The sequence below is a fragment of the Astyanax mexicanus genome, chromosome 8, assembly GCF_023375975.1.
Source record: "Astyanax mexicanus isolate ESR-SI-001 chromosome 8, AstMex3_surface, whole genome shotgun sequence".
In the NCBI taxonomy this organism is placed as follows: domain Eukaryota; kingdom Metazoa; phylum Chordata; class Actinopteri; order Characiformes; family Acestrorhamphidae; genus Astyanax; species Astyanax mexicanus.
The window spans coordinates 23,300,887-23,328,325 of NC_064415.1; the positions used below are offsets into that span (position 1 = coordinate 23,300,887).

Genomic DNA, 27,439 nt, shown 5'->3' on the forward strand with positions numbered 1-27,439 from the left:
AAATAATATCCTGATATGTCATGGTATTTTTGCGATAACGATGACAAAACACTGAATTACAAAATAATTAAGACAAAATAATTTTAATACACTACTGCAACAAAATGAAAATTAAATTTTATTATTGCATACAATATAATAATGCAAAACCCTTATCTGAGATTTAAAAAAAAAATTATCAGATTTGTGACAAAAGTCAATGATACAGAATGTCATGATACCTATAATGCACTCCAAATATCTCCATATATCCAGGAATATAAATATAAAATAAATGATACTGGTCTCTAGTAAACATATAATGTAGGTAAGAGGGAGGGGGTGGCCTATAAAAGCCTCCAATAACGAAGTCTTCATAAAAGCACACTCAACTTCAACACTCCATGAAAAACGCAGCTAGGAAACAAAACTGAGGAAACACCTTACATAAATGTAGGGTCATCATTTTAATCAGTTAAATGTTATATTAGGTTATTCAGTACTAAAAAAAATATAATATAGGGTCAATTTTACTCCAAACTATTATTTTTCTTACCATAATGCCAGACGAGAAAGGCATCTGCCTATAGCCGTGGCGATGCCAGTTTCCTGCTTTCATCAGAAAGCAGAGAGGGGTGTCCCATTCATAGGAAGCTCCCTTCAAAGCACAGAGTGGGATTTCCAATAAAGGGTCACTCTGTAGTGGAGTGTTTGGGAATGGCATAAAAAAAAAATGGGTTAACCATGATGCCAGTAGTCAGACGTGTGGACAGACACGGCAGGCAAGCTTATTAGAGCTGGTGCAAATTAGCCACAATGCTAACAGCCAGGCATGGCAAGGCTGGAGTTGTAATGCTAACACATACATGGTTAACCATGATGCTTACAGCCGGCCTCTGAAGGGTTGAAGCCACAATGCTAACCAAGAGCAAAACCATCATATGTTTGCTGTGTCTGTGTTTGGCATCTGCTTTCTCTTGGTTTTACAACACTCGAATGGAGAACGAGAGAAGGAAGGTCATGGTCAAATAGTGTTACTTTTGTGCTCTAGTTAAAAGCCTAGTTAGAATATATAGAATGAGGTAAATGTATACACAGACTGAAGTACATAAACAAAAGTGTAGCACATAAGTAAATACAGTGCCCTATTTTGGAAACCAAAGGGCTCACTAAGACATGGCTCTAATTTCTGCCCTTAAATGCCCCCCACCCCAACACCACCACACCAATGGCACAAGGGTGGAGCACAGTGGAAAAGGGATAGGCTCGGGTGGTTCTGTTTTGCTTGTAAGGCTGGGTCGGCTTGGGTCGCCCAGGCTAGGCACATATGGTCGGCCCACGGCATCAGCTCCTCGCTCGTAGACGGGAGATTTTAATGACAGGGAAAAGTCAAAGAAAACTCTCTGTTTCCCTCTCCCTCTCTCTCTGACCACTTCCAACATCAAGCAGGGCACATAGACGCTCCATATGGACCTTTCTGGAGAGCCGTTTTGCTGTTGGCTGCTCGCCTGAAACAATCATGCATGCATATGCACACACTCATCTCAAAGTGTAGGCTCACAGTCTGTCTGAGACACACTAGACAACACAAGAATAAAGAAGAAAGAAAGGGATGAAGAGAGAGAGAGATGTTCTTTCAGATATTTGGCAGCGTCTTGTGCCCCAGACAGTTATTTGTTCTTGGGTGTTATTTGCACACACACCTTTAGCATATGTTGGATTCATCACAGCTGACCTCCATCTAAAGACTCCCAGTTTAGAGGGACCGTTTTGGTCCAGACAGAATGAGACAGAACATCAGAATTAGTTGTAAAATGATGCACCAGCCTAAACCTAAACCAAAACCAAACAATACCAAATACTAAACATAAATAATATTGCAGATTTTCATTTTTAATTATTATATGTCACTTAATAGCGGGACTAAAATAATTTTTGTCCTGCATTATAAAGACAACATGATTACTCAACCAAATTGGCACAGGACGTTTTTAACTTTCCAGTAGACTTACCAATAAAGTACAACACATTTACCTCAGCAGTGCTACTCTAATCATGAATTTACATTAGAAGTGCTGTTCTAGTCACACATTTACCTCAACAGTGCAATTTTAGTCATATATTTACCTCAACCGTAAATTATTGGGTCTGTTTATTTGTTTGTCTGAACAACCGCGATTTTCTGCTTTTTTTGACTGAATGGTTTGCAAAATATTCAGTGTACCATTAAGTAAGGCCTGATGTCTAACTTTCCTGTGAAGAATCCATTGCGATCCAGTAGCACCTCTTAAAGTATACATCCCACAACTTCTTTTAAAAGGCATTAATCATTCTCACACATTTCTTTCAGCAAACCAAAAGGTTTTTCAACATTAAAGTTATAATTAACAACTTTTAATGAAACTATGTTCATGGCATTAACATTAAAGAAAAAAAAAATTAAATAATTGTGCTTTACAGGTATTACAATGTACATAAACAAAAAGGTTGAGAAGTTTGCAACATCCACTTAAATAAAAAAACACACACACAAACACTCTGCAGCAAGTCAGTGTGTATGTCAGTTAAACAGTCTCTTCCTGTCAACATAGTTGGATCCTTGCCATTCAGAATGATGGCCTACCAAACCTACTAGTTGCCCAATGATAAAGCAAAAGCATGACTTTAACTGTAACTCCAAACACTAAGACATTTAGGGCATATTCTGCTGAAGTGACATCAGCTGGTTCTTCTGAAGACCATGGGAAGACCCTGATTTATTTATTTTTATGTATATTTGATCTATATTTGATCTATATATTGTAACTATGACTGAGGAGTTCAATCTCAGCACTCATTCCTGCTACCTAAATTAATTCTTAGATATTATTTGTTTATTTTTGAAACTCAAATTTTAGGAAAATCACTAGAATGTGCTCAGTGTCCTCGTGCTATTAGCACAGCCACCATTTACCTACTTTTCATGTTTTTGCCAATTCTATACTAAAAACTCATTTCTGTTACTTTCAGTACTGTAATTCAAAACAAAAAAAGTAACAGGAATGTTAATTATTTGAACATGCAGTCAACCATTTATTTACAATAAATACTTTCTGAAGCGAAAATTAAAGGAATTAGTGGACTTGCTTTTTAAATATACTTTTTAAAAGTCATGTGAATTATATAACCATCTACAGCTTAGAAACCTCATACAAAAATTAAGTTATGCTGCCTGAGTTTGACCAGTACATGTTCTGAATAGTAAAATGCATGTGTTGTTTAAAAAGTATGTTTAATTTGGAACAGTTACAGGCAAATAGCACCTATTCGGTGGAATGGCCCTTATGATATATATATATATATATATATTTTTTTTTAGGGGGGAATAAAAGTAAATGACAAATTGGCAAGACATCATGTGACAGTGCCACTGTACACCACAGACATGTATGCTGTTCATATAGATATGTAAATAATCATGAATTTACTTTAGCGGTGCTATTCCCTCCAACTCCAAAGATCCAAAAGATCCAAAATTCACACTTTCTCTCAAACGCTGCCAGATCAATTTGTGCAGGACTTTTTACTAGTCTTTATTAAAAACTTTACAATGCAAAGACTATGTAATAAACATGAGGATTTATCTTTTCTCAATGAAGAAGTGTAAGGGGGTGTTACAGTGAGAACTTCAAAAGGCAGAGGATGAGGAGGCTGGCCCCTCAGAATGTAACCTTAAGGCCTTGCACCCGCAATGACCCGTTCCCGCTCTTTCTTTAACTGAAGTGAAACGATGACTCATACACACTAGAGGAAAAGGCTAGAATGAAACAGTGAAAGTATGCAGGGTCAGGCCTTGCGTGGACACTGTCGACCCCTTCGTGTAAGGTCCACATGACTTTCAAGCTCCAGATGAGTCACTGGCCACCTCCTGCTCTTCTGCCGGGCAATGATTTCTTTCATACACAGCACTGCGTTAACACAAGCACACCACCGATACTGATAGTCACCATCTGAGCGGCAGACGCCCAGACCATACTCTCCATATACAGTCTCTTCATAATTTATACCCTCAACTAGCTGTTGTTTAGGATGCAATAAATATTTGGCAACCGAAAATAGCAAAAAAAATAAAATACATAATACAATAAAAACACCCCAGCCACGCTCAGAGCTCTTTTAGAGCTAACAGGAAGCACACAAACAGCAGGTGTAAGTTACTTTTTACACCCTCCTTACATAAATTAAACATCATAAAGCATTCAGCATCACTTAACATGCTTAGTATCAGTTTACTACCTGTTCAAAAACTGTTTACCAGGTCAAAGGTACGCACTGTACAGGGCTAGCAAAGACAGTTAGCTAGTAACATTAGCTGAGGTAACTTAACCTTAGCATTTGTTTGTTTTAAAAAAAAAGTCTGCCTTTTACTGTGAAGTGTGTTGCTCAATAATAATAAAATATACCAGCCCTGCTTAAAATGCTTAAAACATAATTATATTATTATTTTATGGTCAAAAGTTTACATAGTAATGTTTAAATTAAATAAAATAGTCCAAATTAAATAACAAACCTGGGTGTTCTTAATGTGTTTATCAATTAGATGACAGATATTTAGATTTTAGATTTTTCTTCATCGAAAAAAAGACATGATATCAACTGTCCAGCCCTAATTTATAGAAATGCATTTTATTTTTTCGATGGTAAAAAAAGTGGCAAAATGAATGAAAACATGCTAAAATGTTTCATTTTGATCAGACCTATCCAAAAAATTAATTTCGCTCCATGGTAGATGAGGCCCAGTTTGATCAGAAGTCTTTTACAATAAAGAGAGGCAGCAGCTTGAGGCAACAGCTTTCCAATGACAAAGAATGAGGAGAAAAGAAAAAAAAAAAGCAGTAAAACATTTCAGAAATCTCCCCTGACCTTTAGCCCACTTGTGATCATTTTCAGGGGAAGAGAAGTGGAAGGGAGATGCGAGAGACAGAAGGTGTATCTGATACACTGTCTGTGTCATATCTGTGCTTCCATCTGGTTTCTACGCATTGTCGTAATGAGACCAACAAAAAAGCGGCGCTTTCATTTCTGCTCCTCAGTCACTTTTATGCTAACTTGCATTCTTTCCTCTCTGCTGATGTTAAAGGAAGACTCACTGAGAGGGGAAAAACTTCTGTCTGTCACTTTTTTTTTTTTTTTTTGTCTGACCCTCACACTTACCCTGCACATAGGTGTGTACCCTTCACCATAGCCTACGCTCTAGCCAGACACATACCTCCACAGCAGCAGAGCAGAGGTATTAACACAATTGGGGGGAAAAAAATAAACCTGCAAATTTAATAGTGGCTATTGAAGACCAAGCCTTCTGTAGGTTTTACATTCATTTCGTTCTGATGGCTAGCCCTGAACTCAATTTTTGGCATAGATTGTCCCAAGACACATTTTTGATAGTCTGAAAAGTTAGACACCCCATCAAATCTTTACATTTTTGCAAATGGACACAAGCAAATCATATTGGTTTGAAACTGGATTTGTACAAATGTGCCTCAGTCTGGATGATCTGGATACTCAAAAAAAAAAAACACACTAAGCAACAACCTCATCAAATCCAGAGTGAAGGAAGTGCTAGAATACAAGAAGAGTATCCAAATGTTATTTACTCATGCCTACCTCCTTACCACAGCAAATCCATAAGGACACAGTACACTTGTGATGTCCAGACTAGGGGTGTGCCATATCATATCGTACGCGATAATATCGGCAACATGAATATCGCGAACGATATTATACCCTGAAATATCATGCCATAACACTCACCCCTAATGATCACATCACGGTACTACTTTTTTGCTGTTTTAAGCAAAAGAAAAATTCACACATTTCTCATTTCCTATGAAATATCTACTACAGATTATATTTGTCCAGTATCACTTATTTTACTTTAATCCTGGATATGTGTAGATAAGTGAAGTGTATTGTATTGAAGTGATTAGTATTAGTATCATGACATTCGGGATCATTGACTTCTGTTACAAATCTGCTAAAATTCTTGTATTTTTTTATATCTCAGTTCGGTGTGTGCTGTATCATATTGTATACAATAATAAAATCTAAGTCTTGTTTTGTTGTAGTAGTGCATGTTTTATTTTTTTGTCATATCGGCAAGAGTATCGTTATCGCGATAATACAGTGAAATATCGTGATATTATTATAGGGCCATATCGCCCACCCCAGTCCAGACACACAAATCCAATCTGACCACTTGCAAATAACAGATAAGCATTGCATTCAAAAGTCTTGTGTAAAGGAAGTTCTCCAGTAGCACAAGTGGACTAGGGTCTACTTAAAAAATAATATTCCTACCTACAAACAGATTTCCCTCCCTCCATTTCTTAACATATTCGCACATGTGAGCACAGGGCTATATTTACAGAGCAGGTAAAGTGACCCAAACCCAATTTTCTTACCAAATCTGATTTTTGTAGGGTGTCTAAACTATTTTTAACGTGACCTATATCTAACATTCGCCTGACCCGTTTTTACATGACTCATTTGACCCTTTACTCAAAGTGCGCTGTCAAATGTCAACTTAGATCAGAAGTAAAAGACGCATAAATTTCAGTCTGGCTGCTCAAAAAGAGTCGTGTCATCAAATATTGAGTATGCATCCGATTTTAAAACCATACTTGTAATCAGAAAAAATAGGTGTGTCACTTCAAAATCCCCATTTTTTAGGTTAAGAAGTACAACACATTCAAATCTATGCTGAAACTGAGGCAGAACAAGAAACGCATGTGGAAGTAAAAGCTAGCAAGTCTAGAGAATGCATTTCCTTATGATACTAGGAGATCATGAATCATAAGAGACAAGATTTAGAGAACTTTGATTTCTCATTTCACTGTGCAGCTTGATTTATGTCTAATTAAACAGTGCGATGTAATCAGATATCAGAAATGACAGACATGAAACTTGATGGTGATGCTTCAAGGCAATTGTCACATTTTTCTTTTTCTTTTTTTATAAGCAGTGATAAAAATGAAGGAACTGCAGTTGTGTGTCCAAGCCATTTTATTTGACATACACTCAATATACATACAGTCTTAAAATACATGCACCTAGAAGAAATGAACAGGTAATAATGAAACATGGTGGGTAGTTGTGCCAGACTGTCATGAAGTGACTCAGAATTGCAGTGGCACATCTTCTGTGACAAGAGCTTGCCTTGAAGACACAGATACTTTACAATTAGGGCCGTGTATTGGCAAAAACAATAAGACATGCACCACAACACAGGGGTTATGATTTAATATATTGCAGTATACTGCAAAAATCGACAGTGCACTTATAAATCCAGTGCACCTTAGATATAAATTTTACTAGGCAGGTTGTAGTAAAGGAGCAGTAAAGACACTCCACTGAAGTGCATTTTTATAAAGGAGTTTCAGTGAAGTTTCTCCAGCACAGAGGTTGGAGCAGTATTAGCTTTGGCTGCTAACCGCAGCACTAGCTCTTTTGCAGTTCAGAGGTGAGGATATCGAACTGTAGCCTGCGTGATTACTGTGTTAAAACAAGCTGTGTGGGAAAAACTGCTAGCTAGTAGTGCCCTAGCATTTACTAGCACTAACCGCAGCATTGATATTACGTCTTATAATACAGTGCTTATTATAGTCTGCAAATGCATTGAGGTTTACCTCAATAAATATGACCTGTATCAACCTAACTTTTCTAATCATTCATTATTCCTGTTAACATTTACCTGTGATAGCAGGTGCCTACAAGTAAATGGTCACGTGACTGCAATAGAGAAATCTAACATTATAAAAATCTAACATTCACATCAGATGCTTCACAATTATATCCTAATTACATCATTTATCACAATAAGTCTGTAGAAGAAATGCGTTATCTTAAATTTACGTTAAATTTAGTCTTTTTTTTCCAACAAGGTATCAGCAAAGGTACAGCAGAGCAAACCAAGCTTCAGACACACTTCCTCAACAAGCAGTGGAACAGTACTACGCAACCTACCACAGTTTCTTACCTGGAAAAATACCTATTTCTGTCAGGCCACTTTCTTCAGAGGAAAATCTATAATTACCAACAGCAGCACATTTGAGAAATGAGCAACTTAATGGAATCTAAGGTAAGTATGATAAAGAAGAATATAGTGCTTTTAAATGTTAATCTACTATACACAAACAGTTGTGGCAGTTGTTTTGTTTTGTTGTAATAAAGGCCTTACGAGATCTCCCAGTAGAGCTTTCTCAGTGCAGTGTCTCTATGCATGTTAAAGCAGCTCTAACTGTCACAGTGAAAAACAGTCACTGTTTCTATTTACTCTGTGAATCCATATAAACATCTATAAAAAATAAAAAATAAAAACTTTAAATCCTCCACCCCTTCAAAAAGAGCACACACTGTCAGTCACAGTCACTCCACAACTCTGAGGCCCTCGTCTCCAGCCAAAACAAACAATTCATCAACGCAGGCCGTTTTCCTGTCTCTGAGAATTACAGAATGAGCACATTCTTGTCAGGGGTTTTCTTTAAACATTTATTTTTGGTCCCAAGAGGCTCTGACATACATCACGTTTATGTCACCGATAAACAAATGCAAACAGCTATAGAACCACTGAATCGGACATTATTTAACAAAATGAAAAAGACAAGGCATTTCACCTAAACATACACATTTGGATATTTTGGATATAACGGGGAATTATTATTATTATTTTTTTTACTTATTTATGTGCTTTGTTCTTTATGTTTCTCCACTAAAATATCTCCAAACAAACACTCGCCGATACCGAAGCTGCCGTGTGTTTATGGTAAAATGTGGAACTGGAATCCGGATCACTGCAAGCTGCATCCTGAATTATGGCTTGGTACATGAATCAGCCTTGTTGATTCAATATCCAATAAATGAATTAAGTTAATACTGGACCCAATAATTATACTGCATCAGACTGGTCTATCTCTGGATTTCTTTTTTTTATCTGGGTTGAGGCCTCCCACGTCCACAAAAACTGCATTTTTACCCACACTTTCAGGCTCTGGCTGCTGAAGGCAAAACATATAAAATGCATCCTGGATTAATCTTAACTATCTCCTTACTCCCTACATAATAAACTAAACAGTAAAAAGTACATCATCATCTACATGCGGACAGTATTAGATTTTAGGTGTCAACATATGAATAACTGTAAAAGCATTTGTAATATGTTTATTACAAACATATACTCTATTACAAACATACTCAACTTGACCAAAAACACCACAAAAAGTCAGAAACTAAACATTGATCGGGTCAGATGAAGGTGATCACTTCATGTTTTCTGAATGAAACATCCTGGAAGATTGGAAGTGCTGACGCTGAAGAACTGTTCTGTAATCGTAACCAACAGACTGATGTGAGAATGAGGAAACTGTGAAATAAAAGGGCACGGCAAACAGTGCTCTTCTCACAAGTTCTTTTTCTCTCCTCCTACACAGCCCAAGCCAAGGCAAACACAATGGAGGAATTGGGATTTCTGTCCAGTCGCCCCAGCGTTTCATAAACCTGCACCAGCTTCCCCCCCTCCCCCTTATGTCTTAATTCCGTTTTTGGCATCAAGTGATAATGACAATCTGATCCCTCCAGATAAAGGTAAGGCCATTCAAAACACACCAAGCTTACGTAAGTCAATAATGTTCCTGCTTACTTGGCGTGAGGAACTTAAAACCCACATTTGGAGAACAAATGGGTCACTTCAGATGGAAGCTATTCAAACATCAATACGTCAAGTAACCCGTCAGTCAAACTGGAGCGGACCTTTTCCAGTAGTTGAAAACATTTTCACAGTTGAACCCATTCTGACAGTGCCACCACTAAGCCCACTACCGTTCCTGCTCAAAGTATGCGCACACATACTTCAGCTGACAAATAGCCTACGACTCGCATGTGGCAGCGGACCAAACTTAACGTCGAGAGCCAAGCCAAAGCTGAGCCAAGCTAAATCATGAAGAAATCTGCCGTTTCATCCTGTGAAGTTTCTTGAGTGTCTGGCAGCAGTCACAGAAAAAGACCGGACAGGCATTTTTCAAACCGAGCATGGCCTGAAAGCGGACACCAATGGGTTAGGCCTTCAAATATGCTGGACCAAGACCATCCCCGCAACCATCACTTTTCCAGAAGACAGAAAAGAAAGAAAATGTTCTTCACTTATGTTAGAAGATTTTATTCAGAGTACGAGTATTTTTGGGCCATTTCCACTGGTCCATTCACCGCAGAATGTTCATAACATAACAGGAACAACTAGTGGTGGACAGTAATGAAGAGTGTGTACTTTTGGGATGTTTACTTCATTCACAAGGATTTCACTTTGGCTACATTCAAACAGTATGTAAAACTGGCTCAAATCCAGGTCGAATTTCTTTATTTTATTTTACTTTAGCTTTACTTTGTTCCTGTGTGGCCGTGTCAACAGCAAAATTCATAACATACCTCAAGCACAGTCTCTGTGATAAGCCCAACCTTAAGCCACTGAAGTTCTTTGATACAGATGAAGATGAAACCAAAACTTTAAGTGAAGCACTGATTAGCACAGACTAAAGAAACCACGGGATCTGGTGAGAAATTTGGAGTTGGGTGATTTTACCTACTATGTAAACATAGAATTTTCATAGCACAAATGTGCTATTTGTTAATAGGCGATGAAATTGGCCATCCAAAGTGATAAATAATGCTGTTTTAACATTAAATAATAATGAAGTCAAAGATCTTCCAAGAGTAACAGTAACAGTAAAAGCTCTGCTCAGCTCAGCATTAAAATACTGAAAATACTGTGAATCTGAGAGAGAGAGAGAAAGAGAGAGAGAGAAAAGAAAAAGAAAAAAGCAAGAGACCTTGTATCCAAATTGCATCCTAATAACATTCTCAACACAAGCATTTTGACTAAACAGTCAAATGTGTCTCAGATAAATCAGTCTCAAATATAATTGCTGTGTGGGACAGAATATGCAAATAAGCCTGTTGGGCAGCAACTGTTATTGGTGTTTTGGCTGTAATAGGAGAAGTATGGGATGTTGAATGATTTGTGGAAAGTGATGGCTCAAAGGTGCTTACTCTTGCATTTTTATATAGCTTTATTTTACCTACATATAATCCTGATACTCAACCTAGGTGAAGTGACCAGGTGTAAACACGATATTTAACAGCAAACTTGGTGCTGTTATTTCTGTTTCAGACACCCAGAATCTGAATCCAAACAATACTGCAACTATTATTTTATCTCAAATAAATCAGTACCTTTTTATATTGTTATTGACACATAAGTAAAAGTACTTTTATACTCAAACTTAAGTAGAAATATAAACAGCAGCGTATTCATTTAACGTGAGTAATGTGTATCAAGGATGTACTGATTTTCTATCAAGTATATGAATGTGTGCTTTGTTCAAACATGCAAAACAGAACAAATATATTTATATGTAGCTAAATAAAACAACAGAAATTTTTCGAAAGGTTTTGATGCAATCTGCACCCCGTCTGCTTTACGCGCCGAGCAGACACGCAGCTGATGCAACTCGTCGCTTTATTACAGTAAGCAGACGGCTTCCTTTTTCTCGCTCTTACTTTGTGACTTGCGCTAGCAGCCACTTTGTCACCGTTCAAAGGGATGTGTCGAGGTGAGAAACTAATTTGTCAATGGTGCGCCAGAGCAGCAGCCTTTAATAGCTAACCTTTGCTCAGGTAACAGCGTGAAGGGGGGCCGCCAGAGGAGTAGAGGTCAGATCGGCACCCGTACCAGTCTTTAAACTCTACACCGTCTCCTCCTCTTTAGTCTGCTTGCCGATTCCACATCTGTTCTTCTGTCCTTTTCTCCTCAGTCCTCTTTTCTCTCTCTCCCTCTTTCAGTCCCTCAGACCTTCACCTTGATAATAGGCATTAGGGAAGGCTAGAGGCCCCAAGGGAGCGTTTCTCTTTTAACACAGTTCACCTCTTTTTTGCAGGGGCAGACCTCTGCCACAAACAGACAGACACACACACACACACACATTTATACACACACACACACCTTACTGTCCCTTGCAGGCAGTCTTTACAGAGCTATTCTACAGGACTGAAGCTCCTGAGCCTGTGCTTGGGCTGCTTCTTTTCAGTGAACAGCACACACACACTCCTCATGAACAGAAACTGAAAAAGAGAACAGCTTTGATTCGTTACTCTGAATCTCGTTTCCTGAGGGTACATCGTGTTGGAACAGGTGATTAATGTGCTCATCATTTCAGATGATTCAGAGATTACTGCCTAAACACGGACAGATTTTTGCACTGAAACACACATTAACTGGGAAGGTTAACCCCCTAGATTCTGTGTAGGCCCACACTTCAGTTCTTTACTTATCGACACAGTTGTACACAGCTTCACAAACCCTAAAACAGAGCCGTGTGGGATGCCACAAAATGTGGTAAACTAAATCAATACCAAAAAAATTAAACATGAATGTTTTTGCATTAGGACCAACTAATAACAAATAATTTAAAAAATAAACCTACAGCTTGTTAAAGATTCCCTTTGGTTTCTTCTTTCAGCCCAGCTAGAAAAAAAGGATGGGTTACAGAGCATAAATATCATCATAACAATACCTCCAGCAATTTAAGATACATGATATGTGCAAAAGGTTTTTGAACATTTCACACAAACACTAAGCACCTTGTGCTCTTTTAAACAAAATCTGTCCTTGTAGCACTGACTAGGGAATAAAGCAGAACCGGACAATTTACACTCAATAGAGCAACTGGAAAAGGCCAGTACTTTGAGATGTCTTTTAATTATGGCAGGGCGCTGTATTTGATTTCAAATGGAAACTGATTTTCCTAACTCATTCAAGTGCAAAGTATATAATTTATACCATAATTACTGGCATAAATAGTAAATATAAGAAATAACTTATTTATCTAGCAGTTCACAAGCCACCCCCCCCCCCCCCAATTGGTATGATTGTAATGTATGTTCCACATTATATTTTACCATTAGAAATAAAATAAAAAAAACTTGCACATGAGGCATTATCTGCTCTACTAAGAGACTGTTTGTTAGTACCTTTGCAAAATGTCTGCTAGTCAGCGATGGGTGAAACTGCATGCACTCATTAGTGCATACATTGTATTGTCAATCTCACAAAAAAAATGTGTGTTCAATTTTGGACATTTTCTAAACTTTTTGACTTCTTCAGTTACAAATGAGTAATTAATGGACCAACATAAATGCTGCAAAATGACTTGGTCTAAGACATTGGATTTGGTTTTGGGGTTTTTGTTGAGACAACCTGTTTTGCTTATTATGGGCTTATCCACAAATTTCTGACCACATTACATTACATTACATCAACTTAAACGTTAAAAAACTGGGGCAACCTAAGAAATATTTAAGATATTTTTGTCAAGTCCAATTTATTTCTAGAGCACATTTAAAAAAATCACAAATGCCAACCAAAGTGCTGTACAATACGAACAACTAAATGTATAAGACTACAACAAATTAGATATAAGATAAGTAAATAAAAACCGAATCGGCAAACATGATTCAGATTATCCCTGGACATACAGATAAGTCAGATATTTTTGTTCTATAAAAAGGTCGAATCTGAAAAGAAAAATGCAGATAAATGTGAACTTTGGTTCCTTGTTAATAGAGCAAATTTCCCCCTCTGCTTATGAGTTAACTTGATGCAAATGCGCTGCACTGATGCATAAAGATGAACTGATATAGTGATACACTCCACTAGCAAGCCAGTCAGTTATAGCTTTACCAAAAAAGCAAGCAAGCATGAGTCAAGACTGTGGCCCACCCCTTCTCCCATGAGTATTCTCGACCAGTAAAACAGTTGGGAGAACTCCTGACCCCCCGCTCAAGACCACAAGCTCAACTGCAAAAGGGGCAGGAGGGCAGCCTTCACTCAAGCAGCCAGCCGTTGACACAGCAATGCCATCCCTCATGCTAATGAAGTCTCCTTATGGCACTTTAATTATATTTATGCTTTTTTTTTTTTCTTTAAAAAAATACACACTGACTACAATTCCTATCCTTCCAGCTAGGAAAGGACGATGGATAAGAAAGGGGGGTCCACAAAATCAGATGGACAGGTGGTCACTGGACAGCCAGTTGTTGGCTTCTCCAACAACAAAACGGGGGCAGTTCAGGTCTGGTACTGGAAAACCCCCAAATAAACACAGAACACAGACTGCCAGCCCCCTCTATCCCTGCACGTGCGCACACACAGACACACACACACACACATATAACATACAAAACCCAAAATCCACTGTCTGTCCTACTGAGCTGCCCACAGGATTATGGTGAGTGGGGCTATACTCTCTCTCTCTGTAGGAGAATACAAATGCTTTCTTCTTTTATTAAACATACCGTTAGTCTAAAGTTTGAATGGAGACAGACTGTACACAACGTATTATTTAATGCCTAATATGTACAGCTATTGATTCTAAATTAAAGCAGGGTATCAGCATTGATTCCTCAAATCGATTTGTTTCCAATTCACAAGTTCCAATTTGATTAACTTAGAAATATTTCAGTTACACATAGCTTACTCTAGCCATTTGCAATTATCGTCGTCACAGTCCCTGCTATCATGCAAAAACCTTTTTTCTAATTTTTAGAGACGTCTACTGAAAGTTCACTAGCTACAATAAAACTAAGATTTTAGACTTGCTTTATAGTTTTAACCTGACAGCAACAGTATGCTGTATTCACGATTGTCTATCAGCTTCATTTAACTACTGTAGGCAGCTGGTCAGTGTTGTGTGAAAAGACCAAAAAGCCTTGAAATAAGCAAGCTGCCTGTTTATGCGTAACTTGGACTGAAGCTGAAGGGCTCAAAATCCTCCTCAAAGCACTGGCCGAGTGCATCAGACAGTTGTCTGTCTTCTCCTGGCTCAAGTACAGGGCTTGCAACATATTTCACATTTTGTTCAGCTTTGTCTGCCTGCAAGATAAGGCTGTGTATTACCAAGAACGTGGCGATACGAAACATATCACGATACAGGAGTTACGAATCCATATGTCACAATATATTGCGATATCATACCTTTTAGAAGAAAAAAAATGCCTGTCAAGGTACAAAAACACTCTTATAAAATCTGAGACAATATATATATATAATTTTATCCAATCAGGACAGTGGGATCTAACGATAGATTACAACACAGCCAGGTTTGCCTTATCATCATTAACTTTTCTTTGACAAAAATGTTCTTTTGCAGCTATAGGTTGTAGCTGTGTTCCGCCATTTTCTTAGAAACACTGTGCGGCTATGACAAGTCTTCTAAAATAATTGGAACAGACATCAGTCCAAAGGTTTCAGAGACACATTTTCTACCACTAAAGTCCTTGACTCACTGCTGCTGTCCATTTTCCATCCTCCTCACAACCTTTTATTTTTTTTCTACTTGAACTAAAGGCAAGTCAGTTCACTCAATGCACTTATATCCCCTCATGCAAGACCAGCCTCCTATCTGTTGTTTGTTCTTGTCCAAAATACTCTAAAGCAAATGTCTAATCGCAGTTTGAACAACATATTTAACATCAACAAATAAAATCAGACAAAAACAAATATATAAAAATCATGAATAGTTTGTAACGCTTCTCCCACAAATGTACAACAAACGTAATTTTTTCGGCTTGTTCTGGCTACTGCACCTGCGCACATCTCCACAACCAATGGGCTTTCCCACCAGCATGCTGATTTTCCTCAGCTCTTCACACAAGCTGCAAACTTACTGTCTCTTTTGTTAAACAGCAGGACTTCCATTAACCATTAACAGGCGCCAAGATTAGTGTTTCAAGAAATCCTTTTCATACAGCAACACGCTTTTTCTCCATTATTAATAAAAGTGGTATAGGTCAAATTAATTCCGATCTGTTACAGAATTTAATAACGCATTGGAAGTGGAAGTTCCGAACTGAAAACAGAAAAATATCAGATACAATGTGGTTTTTTTACACTATGTCTAATATGACGTAAACTATCAGATTAAGGACACCTTTTACTGCGTGAAGCCCTATACCTCAGGGGGGTCCTGAGGTAATTTTCTCTTTTATAGTGGTCCGTTACCATTTATTCCCGTTCGGAAACGACCATGTATGTGTTTTTCTCAGACGTCCTCTAAGAAAATGACAGGCTGAATTACCTACTGTTTTTCACTTAACTCTTGGTCTTAAAGTAATTTTAGTCCCATCCGGACACTCATTTCTGAATTTCGTCACCTTGAGTTTTATAAAATAGCTATTTGTCCACTGCCACACGCTGTAATTACACTTTGTGCGCACGTTTCCACTGAGATCCACATAAACACAACATCAAGTGGAAGTGGAGGAGCTACTGAACGCGGTGCCATGTGACTGAGAAAGCCAAAAAAAAAAAAAAAAAAAAACCACCTCACTGATCCTCTATTTTTTCAATTGCAGTCTGGATGCAAGAGCTTTATCACTGAGTAGAAGTGTGAAATGAGAAACTAATCCCGATTTAATACTAATGTTATAGAAAATGTATTCAGTATGGCAAAACAACATATCATGATACATTATGATATTGACATTTTCTTACACCCATACTGTGAGAAGGGCTGCGTTGTGTATAATGCCTGGCTAGCTAAATATGCCACAGACAAGGCAAAAATTACACACACACTCCTTCTTTGACACCACCAGCGTTGAGAGTGTGGTGTTTTAGTCATGGAGCTTTTTCCTGCGCTACAAAGGAGACTTAAACCGGGCGTAGTGGAGCTTTAATGTCCTCACATGCACTCGCCATTAAATAATCATCGGTCTGCAGTGGCGAGGGCGACGGGGAAGCCAGCGGGGCTGGCTAGCTTAACTTGGTAAACAACACTGAGCACGAGAGAACACACACACACACATATATACACACACACAGAGACGCGATACTATCTCACGTCTGTAGGAGAGTCCTCAGACGTTTAGGCAGTTAACTATCTACTTAAGGGTATAAGTAGCTAGGTAGTTAGCTAGCTTGCGTAACTAACGTTAGTAGGTTAACTGGCTAGTTTGTATCCCATGATACGCCAGACATTGCTAGATAGAGCAAAGACAACGAAAAGCAGCCGTCCACAGAGAGAGGAGCAGGGGAGCAGTGTAAACGGTAACGTTACCTTAGCAAAACTAGGTTAGCTAACTCTCCAGTAATGTAGGTTAGGTTAGTTAAGGTTACCGTTACACCAGCTAACCCCAGAGCTACTACTGCACCGAGGGGAGAGAGGGGGGCTCTCCGAAACAAAAGCCCCTGTAGAAGAAGATCTAGCGTTAACTACAAGCTCAAATTCATCATGTCAACGCCAACGGTTCAAACTCAAACCCTGCAAGAGCTAACTTACACAATAACGTTACTCATAGGAGCTAACCTATGTCTGTCTATTTAACTCGTTTATTTGTGTATTTTTAATAATTCTGTATGTGCAAACCCAGATAAAGATAGCTTAGTTAACCTAGCAAAAGTAACGTTAGCTAGCTGTGTTAAATCAACGTTCATTTTTGGTCAGCTTTATTCGTGCACATCGATTTTACGTTAATTAAGCATTATTCATTTACATGTATTCCTTGTATTAAACTTTACGTGGCTTTAGCTAGCTAACCCTACATTAAATTTGTAGATTAACGCTATGTTTTAGTCAAACTTCAAATTACAGCTAACGTTACCAAAACATAAGTCTCATAACAGCCATCTGTCTATTCAAGGCGTTTATTTTAGCTTATGTATTTGTAATAATGCTATTATGGCTATGTGCAAACACAGATAAAGCTACCAAGCAAAAGTAGTTACGTTAACGTTAACTAAAGCTAAGTTACCTACGCTGAATCAACGTTCATTTTTTCAACGCTTTTTTATTGCTTATATATTAAACTTTACTTAGGTAACCTACATTAAATATGCAACTAGTTAACCAGGTTAACCTATGTAGCAAGTTATTGTTTGTATTCTGGGCTTAGATTATAGCTTGTACTTAGTTTTTTATTGCAGTCTAGAAGGGTAACGTTACATTTAAATAATAATTATTAATATTATAGATAACATAGTTAATAAGCTACTATTAGAAGAGAGCACATTTTGTCTGTAAGCATTGTGTAGAAGTGTAGCTAGACCAAGTCCCAACCATACAACGTCTTCTTTAAATGAATGTTAATTTAATGTCAGATTGCCAACACTAGCTAACTATATAGTAAGCACAATAATAAACGGTTGTTTTTGTGTGTGTGTGTGTTCTGCACATCATCAAGGTTAAAAAGATGTAGGTTAATGCAACCAAAAAAATATTTACATTTAAGTCAATGTTTTTTTTTTCTTTTATGCTATGAGGGAAGTAACAAACTAAACTAACGTTAAGTGTTAGATGGCTAGTCCTCAACTCAACTCCTATACAGGCGCTGTAACGTTATCCAGCCTACCGCGCGCTGGGTTCATTGCAAAAGCCCCATAACAGAGAGCGCAGGGTGGCAACAGTCACTACAGTGGAGCTGCTCCTCCGATGGGAAAAACACACACACACACTCACACACACTCTTCAATACTCTCACACACACCGCCTTCCAGCAAACCAGCAAGGTGGTCCCCACAGAAAAGCAAAGCACAGTAAACAACCACCAGCAAAAACCTAGCAAGATATCTCTCTATGTAGCTGATGCTTTGAGGCAAAAAACAGCCCTGTTTGTGAGCCATGTGAGAGCGGCGAGCAGCGCCAGGGCTGAATCTCAGACTTACCCTGTCACAACAGGCGCCATCTTCCACAAACTCTCACCAAAACTCCAAGACTCGCGAGATCCTTCCTCCCAGACCAGCTCGCCGCCGAGACAACAGAATCAGACTGGAGATGAAGGGGCGAGGGAGCAGGAGAGAAAGGGGGCGGGTGGGTGACGAGGACGGAGGAAAGGGGGAGGTGAGGTGTAGGGGGGTGGGGTAGGAGAAGGAGGAGGTGATAGTGGTGGTGGTGGTGGTAGTGGCAGTGGGGGAGAAGAAGGAGAAGAAGAAGGGGGGGGGGGGGGGGGCAGGGAGAGTGAGAGAAAAGGGCAGACGCCACAACAACAGGCGTGGGAAACTTCTCACTTCTCGCGAGAGTCTGAAAACTCTCACCATAGAGCAGAGTGGAGTCGGCCTCCAAGTCTCGCGAGAGCGGCGAAGCGGGCTCCGCGGCGAGCCGTTCCCACACAGCCCTCCGTGTTTTCGTCTCATCTCGACAAATAGACGAGAGATCAGACGAGTAGAGCTCAGACTCACTCTGATTATACATTTATTGATTTTTAGCTAATTGTAGAAGGGTAGGTTATATTTGTGTTGGAGTCAAAAAGAAGAAGAATATATATTAATTCCTCCTTATCTATACCTGATTACTAATGAAATGAAAAAAGGAAGTGTCATATAAACAAAATAAAGTGTGCTTAAATACAACATTGAAACAGATGGATCATTCTGTACTTGTTTTGGCATGTTTATCAACACTTTAAACAATTTTGGCAAAACATTATGCCTTCATTATTTATAAGTTAAGCTAAGTTAAGTTCTCAGGTAAAATACCCCTTTTGTTGCCTTTAAAAAAGAGATGAAACATTTAGTTAAACTGTAGCCTCCTGTTCAAAACAGCTATTAGAAGCTATTGAAACTTTTTAAAGCATGTACATACTTTAGGATGTTTGTGTAACTACAGCTCTGACCTCAAATAATGCAAAGAAAATAAGGTCATATTCACAAAGTTTTAAGAGTTCAGAAATCAATATTTGGTGGAATATCCCTGGTTTTTATTCACAGTTTTCATGCATATTGGTATGTTCTCCTCCACCTTTCTGCCACTCCTTGTGCAAAAATTCAAGCGGTTCAGCTTGGTATGGTGGCTTGTGTTCATCCATCATTCTCTTGATTATAATCAATTTCAATTAGGTAAATTCAGAATTTTTTCTCTCTCTTTTGTTCCAGAGCTGTATATACATCTATCTTTTTTAGCAATATTATTATCTTGCATTGTGTACACTGATATATGTATATTATGTTATATTAATTTGATACACAAGAATTGGGTTCAGTTATGTTAATTCCATGTTTGTCATCAAACATTCCTAACCACAGATAGGTTACCACCTTAGAAATCCTTACCTATAACCTTACCTAAATAGTTTCTAGGATATATGGAACATTTTCAGCCTAATCCTAAGTAAGTTTTTACATCACTCCACAAATTTAAAGGTATACCTGTCAACTCTTCAACCCACATGACCAAAAAGCTTTGTTTTTATTACATTAATTTTTTTTTTAAGTCTTTGGGTGATGTATGTGGTTTCAATAAAACAAGGCAAATTAAAAATATATATATTCTGTTCCATTATGGAAATGGCAAGCTTTTTTGACCTAACATCTAAGCATCTAAGTTTAAATCAGTTTCACTGGTAAAAATATAAAATGATACCAGACAAAGTACCAGTACCACATATCCATCCAACTTCATTCTGACTGGTCCCAGTTCTGGCCCTGTTCTGTGTCTGTCCTGTTCTGTCTTCATGTTTTTACTGCTCTCTCTGTGTTTGTTTACCTTTCCTCCTCCTTGCCTGTGTCATTCACAAATGTAGGTCCGCCCCGTCATTATCTGTCCTCAGATGTTCCCAGTTTCTTTTCCCGCATTGTGTTTGTATTTATAGCCCTTTGTTTTCGGTTTTCTTTGTCAGTTTTTGTACGTTTATGCATAAGTCAGGTTGGGTTTTCAGTTGGTTCCTCTAATTCCTATGTTCCAGTGTTTCTCTGTTTATTTAGTTTAGTTTAGTTTAGTTTAGTTTACTTTGTTTGTGTATTTCTGTATTCTTAACAAAATTACTTGCAATTGTGTCCGCTCTCCACATCTTATAACTTATGACTAATCAAAATGGAAGAATATGTGATCCTCTAAATATAATGAGTCAGCATGTAGATCTGATATTATAACCAGTATACATTTCATAGCTGATCTGTGCAAAAGCAATTTTACTAGGAAAACTGCATGACATGAGATCTCAAATTATATATTTATATACAGCTTGTTTTCATAAATGGGTTCATATTTTCTTATTTGTACAAAGTTACAAAATTTTGCTACATCTCAAAATTATTTAAAATGATTCATAAAGTAAAAAATAATGTTTTACTATAAGTCTTTATGCATGGCCGAACTTCAATAAAAATGTCCTGTATCACATTTCAAAATCTTTCTCCACTTGCACTTGCTAACCCAGCTGCTGCTGCTGCGAGTGAGCTCCATAGTGTTGGTTTGGTATTCATCACTCAGCTGTGTGATCCATTTGGGAAGATTAACTGGCAACCTGACTCTGCAGATTTCCTACACCCCCTGCTCCTGACACTCCCGGCACTCCGCTGCAGATGTGACAGGACTCGGCTCATCAGGTATAAATCCTCAGGTCTCCTATCTGGAGCTGCGTTATTCATTTTTTATTACTGCTCTATAAGTCTGCCAGAGCCAGGGAGTGAGGGAGGGAGGGATAAAGGCAGCTTGGGAGGGGTGGGGAAGGTGAGAGAGACAGAAGTAGAGTGACAGAGAGTGAAAGTGAGTGCTACAGAGCATGGCAGAGTGTGATGGAGAGTGAAGAGGACTGGAACTGGACAGAGGCTCGGTGACCTCAAAGTCTGGAATGAGAAGACGAGGCGAACCTCAGTCCCTCGAAACCATTTTTTCCACTCTTTTTTTCCTCTTCTGTATTTTATGATCTGAGGAAGACCTCCAGTTACTCGCAGTTTTATAGGACGCATAAAATTTCCCAAATCTTTCACAGATGAAACCAGTAAAAAAGACTACGTGAGTACATGTGCTATAGGGGCCTCAGAAAAAAGAGGCTCGACCGCAGCTGCCCTTGTTGCGGATGTACACTTCTGAAATGGGTCTGAGTTCCACAGTTTGACTATTGTATTTAATCTTTGACCCCAGATTGTTGTAAAACTAATAACATTTTTTATGGATACTCACAGACATGATTTAAAGTTTCCTCCCGAGTTCCTGCCTAACTCCCCTTGTCTTCCTACACACGGCATGGGGTATTCAGCATGCCTGCAAGTGTATTGGAAAAGTGTTGAAAAATTAAGCCAAGTCGCCACCTCAGTGCTTTACTGGTAATACTGTTAAAGCTGTAGACATTTTCATGTGTTTTCATCTGTTTTAATGCTCAAATGCAAAGTATTTCAGAATCCCCTCTCCTAGATTTTCCTCTGTTCCTTTGGAACAATGCATTATCCTTCCTTTTTTCCCTGTTACCTGGCTTTTCCTCTCACTCTCTCTCTCTCTTATATTCTCATGTCTCTCTCTCAGGAATAAAACGATTATTTTTAATGGAGGCGACCCATCCCAGGAGCTCAATAAAGGCAGTGTGTGCCGCCAACCCAAGCAATCATGACTAAGCCACACGAGTGTGCCGCCTGTAAATTCACCGCTGTTGCCTGCTGCCTGTGTATTTGGCCAAGAGAAAGATTGGGCTCGGTTCACCAGTTCTGGTGCAGCACGCCAACCAGATGTGATTCTGTCACTCCGACCCACCGATGCGGGCGGTAAGCTAGTAGCATGCAGCTTATGATATGTCATGGCTTTTTAATAAGACTGTTCACTTCATTTATTACTTACAGTATTTATCATAATGGAAACAGGCCTCTGGATACTCGATAAAATCCAAGGAAAGTGGAGAAGTGAGAAAAGCACAGTCGTCCCAAAGAGAGCACCACGGAAAGTAACACTGAAGCTGTATTCCCTTAATGAGGAAGGAACTGCTCATTAGCACACGGAAGAGGTTTAAACTTGTAGTATTATGTTGGGGTATGAGATAAATCTTCAGTGAGTAGGCATTTTTATCTATAGCGAGTGTGTGACACTCTCTAAGGGTGTTAAAACTACAAATACAGAAAGAAAAATCCCCCTTGAAAGAGTTGAACAGTTGAATTTCCTGTCCAACACTGAAGGGATTTCAAATGATGTTTCCAAATCAAACACAACACCATCAAAGCTTTGATAGAACATCTGACCTATCCACACTCCAGTTGTTGCTATATTAGGAGAAGATTTATAAAACTCCATCTCAACTTTGCTTTGCGTTGCCATATGGCAACAATGAACTTCCTTTTAGTTTTTATTCAACTGCAATGTTTTTTTTTTTTTGTTTTTGTTTTTTGGGAAACTGAAGGCCCTTCCTGTCTGGCCTGTATTTTTAATCTCCATAGATACACATCACTTATTGAGGTCTCCTACCTGAATGTTTGAATATTTCAATTATTACACTCAACACCTTCTGTGGCTTATTACAATTACTTTTTAAATAAAACCAGTGTATATGCTAAAGATTTAGATTGTAAATTGATCTATTCAAATTTGTTATCACATGGCAATGCAGTGTAGCCATAAATGAACACTGGACTCTGGACTGGCCAATTTCTTCAAATGTTGCAAAGCTGTGTAACATGTAAAAACTCTAAATGAAAGCAGAATGCAATGATTTGCCAATATCATATATCCATATTTTGTCACAAGAGAACATACAATACATATGAGATGCTGAAAGTGAGACTGTTAACCATTTCATAAAAAACATTAACTTGTTTGGATTTTGATGGCAGCAACACAGGAGATAGGGACAGAAAAATGGTACTATTAAAAACAGCCACAATAGAAGCAATTTGCAGCTAAATCGCATGATTTGGTAGAAAAAGACCATTTTACTGAGGCAGAATCTCTCAAAAGCAAAGATGGTTAGAAGTTGATACTTCGTAATATCAATATATTCTTACACCCTTATTGATAGTATTGAAACAGACATTTACAAAATTGCCCTCAACAGGGTTCATAGAATTCCAACCATCCTTCTGGGAAGTTTGTCCAAGCTCACAATAGTGGCTATGAAATACCCAAAATAACAAATAAATGTAAACAGACACTTCTAAAGCCCAGAGCAAGAGACCCTTAAGAACAGATGATGTTTTTCTGTTGGAGAATCTGTGCCTCCCAGCATCACAACATGCCGCTGACATTTTGGTGGCACTGGGTCAGGAGAATTTCAGACGGCTGAGCTTTCTGTTTGTGCCGATGTGTGAGTGTGTCTGTGTGTATATATGTGTGTGTGTGTGTGTGTGTGTGTGTGTGTGTGTTTTAGGGGGAAGCCCAGAGGAACAGGGGCCAGACAGTTTGACTAATGCAGAGGATGCCTGGTCCTAAAGCAGCATGATGAGCTTTGAAAAGGGTTGTACATCACTAGAACCCCGTAACCGAAATTTCCCCTTTGGCTTTTAAAACTAATGAAGCGAAATTCACTTATTTTCTTGCTTCAAACACAACCAAGAATAGCTCAGCCATTCAGTTATGTTCTCCTTCTGCTACTCTCTTTGATTTTAATGGCTTAATTACAGCTAATTAAAAAAAGTGTAAACTGAAAACTGATACAGATGTACATGTGCAGTCCATATGAATAAAATACATTCACTGATACACTGATTGATGAAGAAAATAATGCACCAGTACTTGCCTAAATGTCTGAATGTAACAATTAAATATGTACATGATTACAGCATTGAGTAAAATAATGGTTTATTGGAGAAAAGTGGACAATGAAAAGGAAGATTTCCCAGTATCTGTTAGATCCCGCACACTTGTGGGTTGTCTATACTGGAGTCCTGTCTGGTTCCATAAATGTTAGATTAATGATACATTTGGTAACCAGGCAAGAAAGTGTTTCATTTGTGCAGAGACATTGTGTGTGAATGAACATTAGCCTGCTAAAAAAAATGCCAGCTGAAAACAGTGCCACTGGATGTCTGTACATGTTGCTGAGCTGTTAGTGTCCCTCTTATCACTACTAGGGGTGACTGACTATTGTGTGTGATGGCTCACTATATGTTCATGCCAGCAGTTGTGGCAGGATTGTTGTCCTCACCACGAAACCTTCATACCTTAATTTTGAATTCTGCTTTCCTTAGTCCAATTATGCACGCCCTTTTAAAATCTGTCAGCTGTCAATAAATGTCTTCAAGTGCATCATGGAGGCATGGCTAACAATTAATGATCTCTCACCTGGAGGTACACTACCCGAAATTAGCATCTGTGGGCCTTTTAATAGGATATAAGTGCACATTACATCGGTATAATTGCAGCCAAAAACATAGTTGTGTTTGCTTAACATTTCATGAATGTGGAACTGATGTACAAAGTAAATCTACTGCTGTTTGTTCCCCAGCAAAAACTAAAATATCTGTCAAACACATCCACAGACCCCAGAATCTGTCTGTACTTAAATTACTTCAGTTTGCCACCATCTGCAAGTTCTCTTAAGCAGTAAAAAGAATGGTCTTCACTGGGTTCTGCTGAGATGGTTCTTTGTTCTTTTTTTTCTATGTAACACATCATTTAAGAGTAGTACTGCTAAAAAATATTTGTATGTTCCCAAAATGCAGTGCGTATAAACCGCCGAATCAATCAAGTGTAAATGATCAGCTTCTTCTCATAAAGTATAAAGTAGTGGGTTTGTCGTTCTACTTAGAGCGGATGAAACCCAATTCAAGCAAAAAGGTTTTAATCATCGCAGTTTCTTTTGGAGACACCAGTCTCCAGCTTTCTATGTGGAAAACAGTTGAGTAAAAATATGAGTGTGGTCTGGGCTTTCTCTCTCCCTCTCTCTCTCTCTCTCTCTCCCTCTCTCTCTCCCTCTCTCTCTCCCTCTCTCTCTCTCTCCCTCTCTCTCTCTCCCTCTCTCGAGTGCAGCACCTCGGAGAGTTCAACCCTAGCCCTGGGCGCCTTTGCTCTGATGCAAAAAGCAGCACTTCAGCTGAGGGGCCAAACACGAGTTCCCCAAAAATAATGTGGCAGAGGAGAGATATGTAAGATTTGGGAGGCTGATGTTCTGTGCTTGGTCAAGCGGAGAAATCAGCAAGTGTGGAATTTTGTTGAAAGGGGAAAATTCACTGCTCCCACAAATATAGCTGAGGTTTATTCAGTCTTTAATCGATTATGACCATTAGAAAGATTTAGAAACTAACACTTAATTTTAAATACATTATTCCAAAATGTAGTCTTACACAACCCTAATAATAATTACATAATCAATTTGGGACAGTATGTAAAGTTTAAATTTAAGAAGACCAGGCCAGACCAGTACATATACTGTATCTTCTTCGGTTGCAGCCATTTGTAACTGCCTGTGTATTATGTGCAGCATATAGTTTTGTATTTTCTTCTTGAAAAGAAGACATGGTTGCCCCTTGACAGCAGCATTTGTTGCTCTAAATCAGGGGTCGGCAATTAAGTTTGGCTGCGGGCCAGATATTTTCCAAGCCATTACATGGCGGCACACAAAAAAAATCTGTTTTGGAAAATGAAGTGTAATGGGATGGAGTGCTACAGACTAGTAGCTCTCCAGCCCAGAGGGTTACTAAACCCAATTGCAGAACAGTTGATCTTTAACCCAAGAAGAAAATTAAAAAAAATAAAAACACCACTGCTCACGCAGGATCGAACCCGGGTCGCCAGGGTTGCGGCCCAATTCATTGCCGTTGCCCTGGCTAGTGATTTGGGACACAGCTGGGAAAAACCGCCCTTATAAGGAGATAGAGATCCCGAGAATGGGCAGAAAAACGAGAACCGGCAGAAACTAAAGTCACGCTGAGCGCGACAGAGAGACAGGGGAGGAACGTAAACAAAAGCTTGCCAGAGAAGCATTTTATTTATTTATGTTTTTTTTTTTTTCATATAGTTCAAACAACCTCACAAGCCAGATGTTTCATGCTTGCGGGCCACATCTAGCTATTTGGTAACTACATGCAGAAACTCCAGGCAAATTGGGTACATTATTCCAGTTATTTCAGTGGGAAAAAAAAGACAAGAACCATCCATGTTTCAGAGTTTAAGAGCTAAGAAATGTAAGCTATGGGCAGTGTTGGGCATGTTACTTTGAAAAAGTAATTAGTTATAGTTACTCGTTACTTCTCCAAAAAAGTAACTGAGTTACTAACGGATTTACTCCACTATAAAAGTAATTAGTTACCAGTAAAAGTATCTATCGCGTTACTTTTTATTATTTGCCCATCAAAAAAAAAAGGAAATCAATTATGCATTTACTATTATTATTAGAAAAATAACAAACGAAAATAAACCCAAAATGTTGACAAAAATATAATCTAACGAATTAAAAAAAAAAAAACGAAATTCTCCACACAACCAAAGAAAATTACTAAAACTTGTAATACTGAAAAAAACTGAAAAACGCGTCTGGGGATGAAATTTAACAAACCAAGCCACACTCAAAGGAAATATGTATATATAAACAAAACAAAATAATGGACAAAAACAACAATCTAATGACCGTTAAAATGGTATTAATATAACAGCTTCACCAAAAGAGAATAGAGCTTAGATCGGGCCCAAAACGTGCACGTTCTGCCAGAGCCCGACCCAACCCGAACCATGAACTGTCATTATGA

At 38.5% G+C, this 27,439-nt stretch overlaps 1 protein-coding gene across 1 annotated transcript in view; it reads right to left on the bottom strand.

The window, feature by feature from the left end:
• The window catches only part of rbpjb (recombination signal binding protein for immunoglobulin kappa J region b), a 78,370-nt gene extending 59,417 nt beyond the window's left edge, over window positions 1–18,953 (bottom strand). Inside the window, exon 1 of the mRNA XM_007248003.4 lies at window positions 18,725–18,953. Coding sequence (XP_007248065.1) covers window positions 18,725–18,744 — 20 coding nt within the window. The 5' untranslated portion in view covers window positions 18,745–18,953. The remainder of the gene's footprint in view (window positions 1–18,724) is intronic.
• Window positions 18,954–27,439: the final 8,486 nt, after the last annotated feature.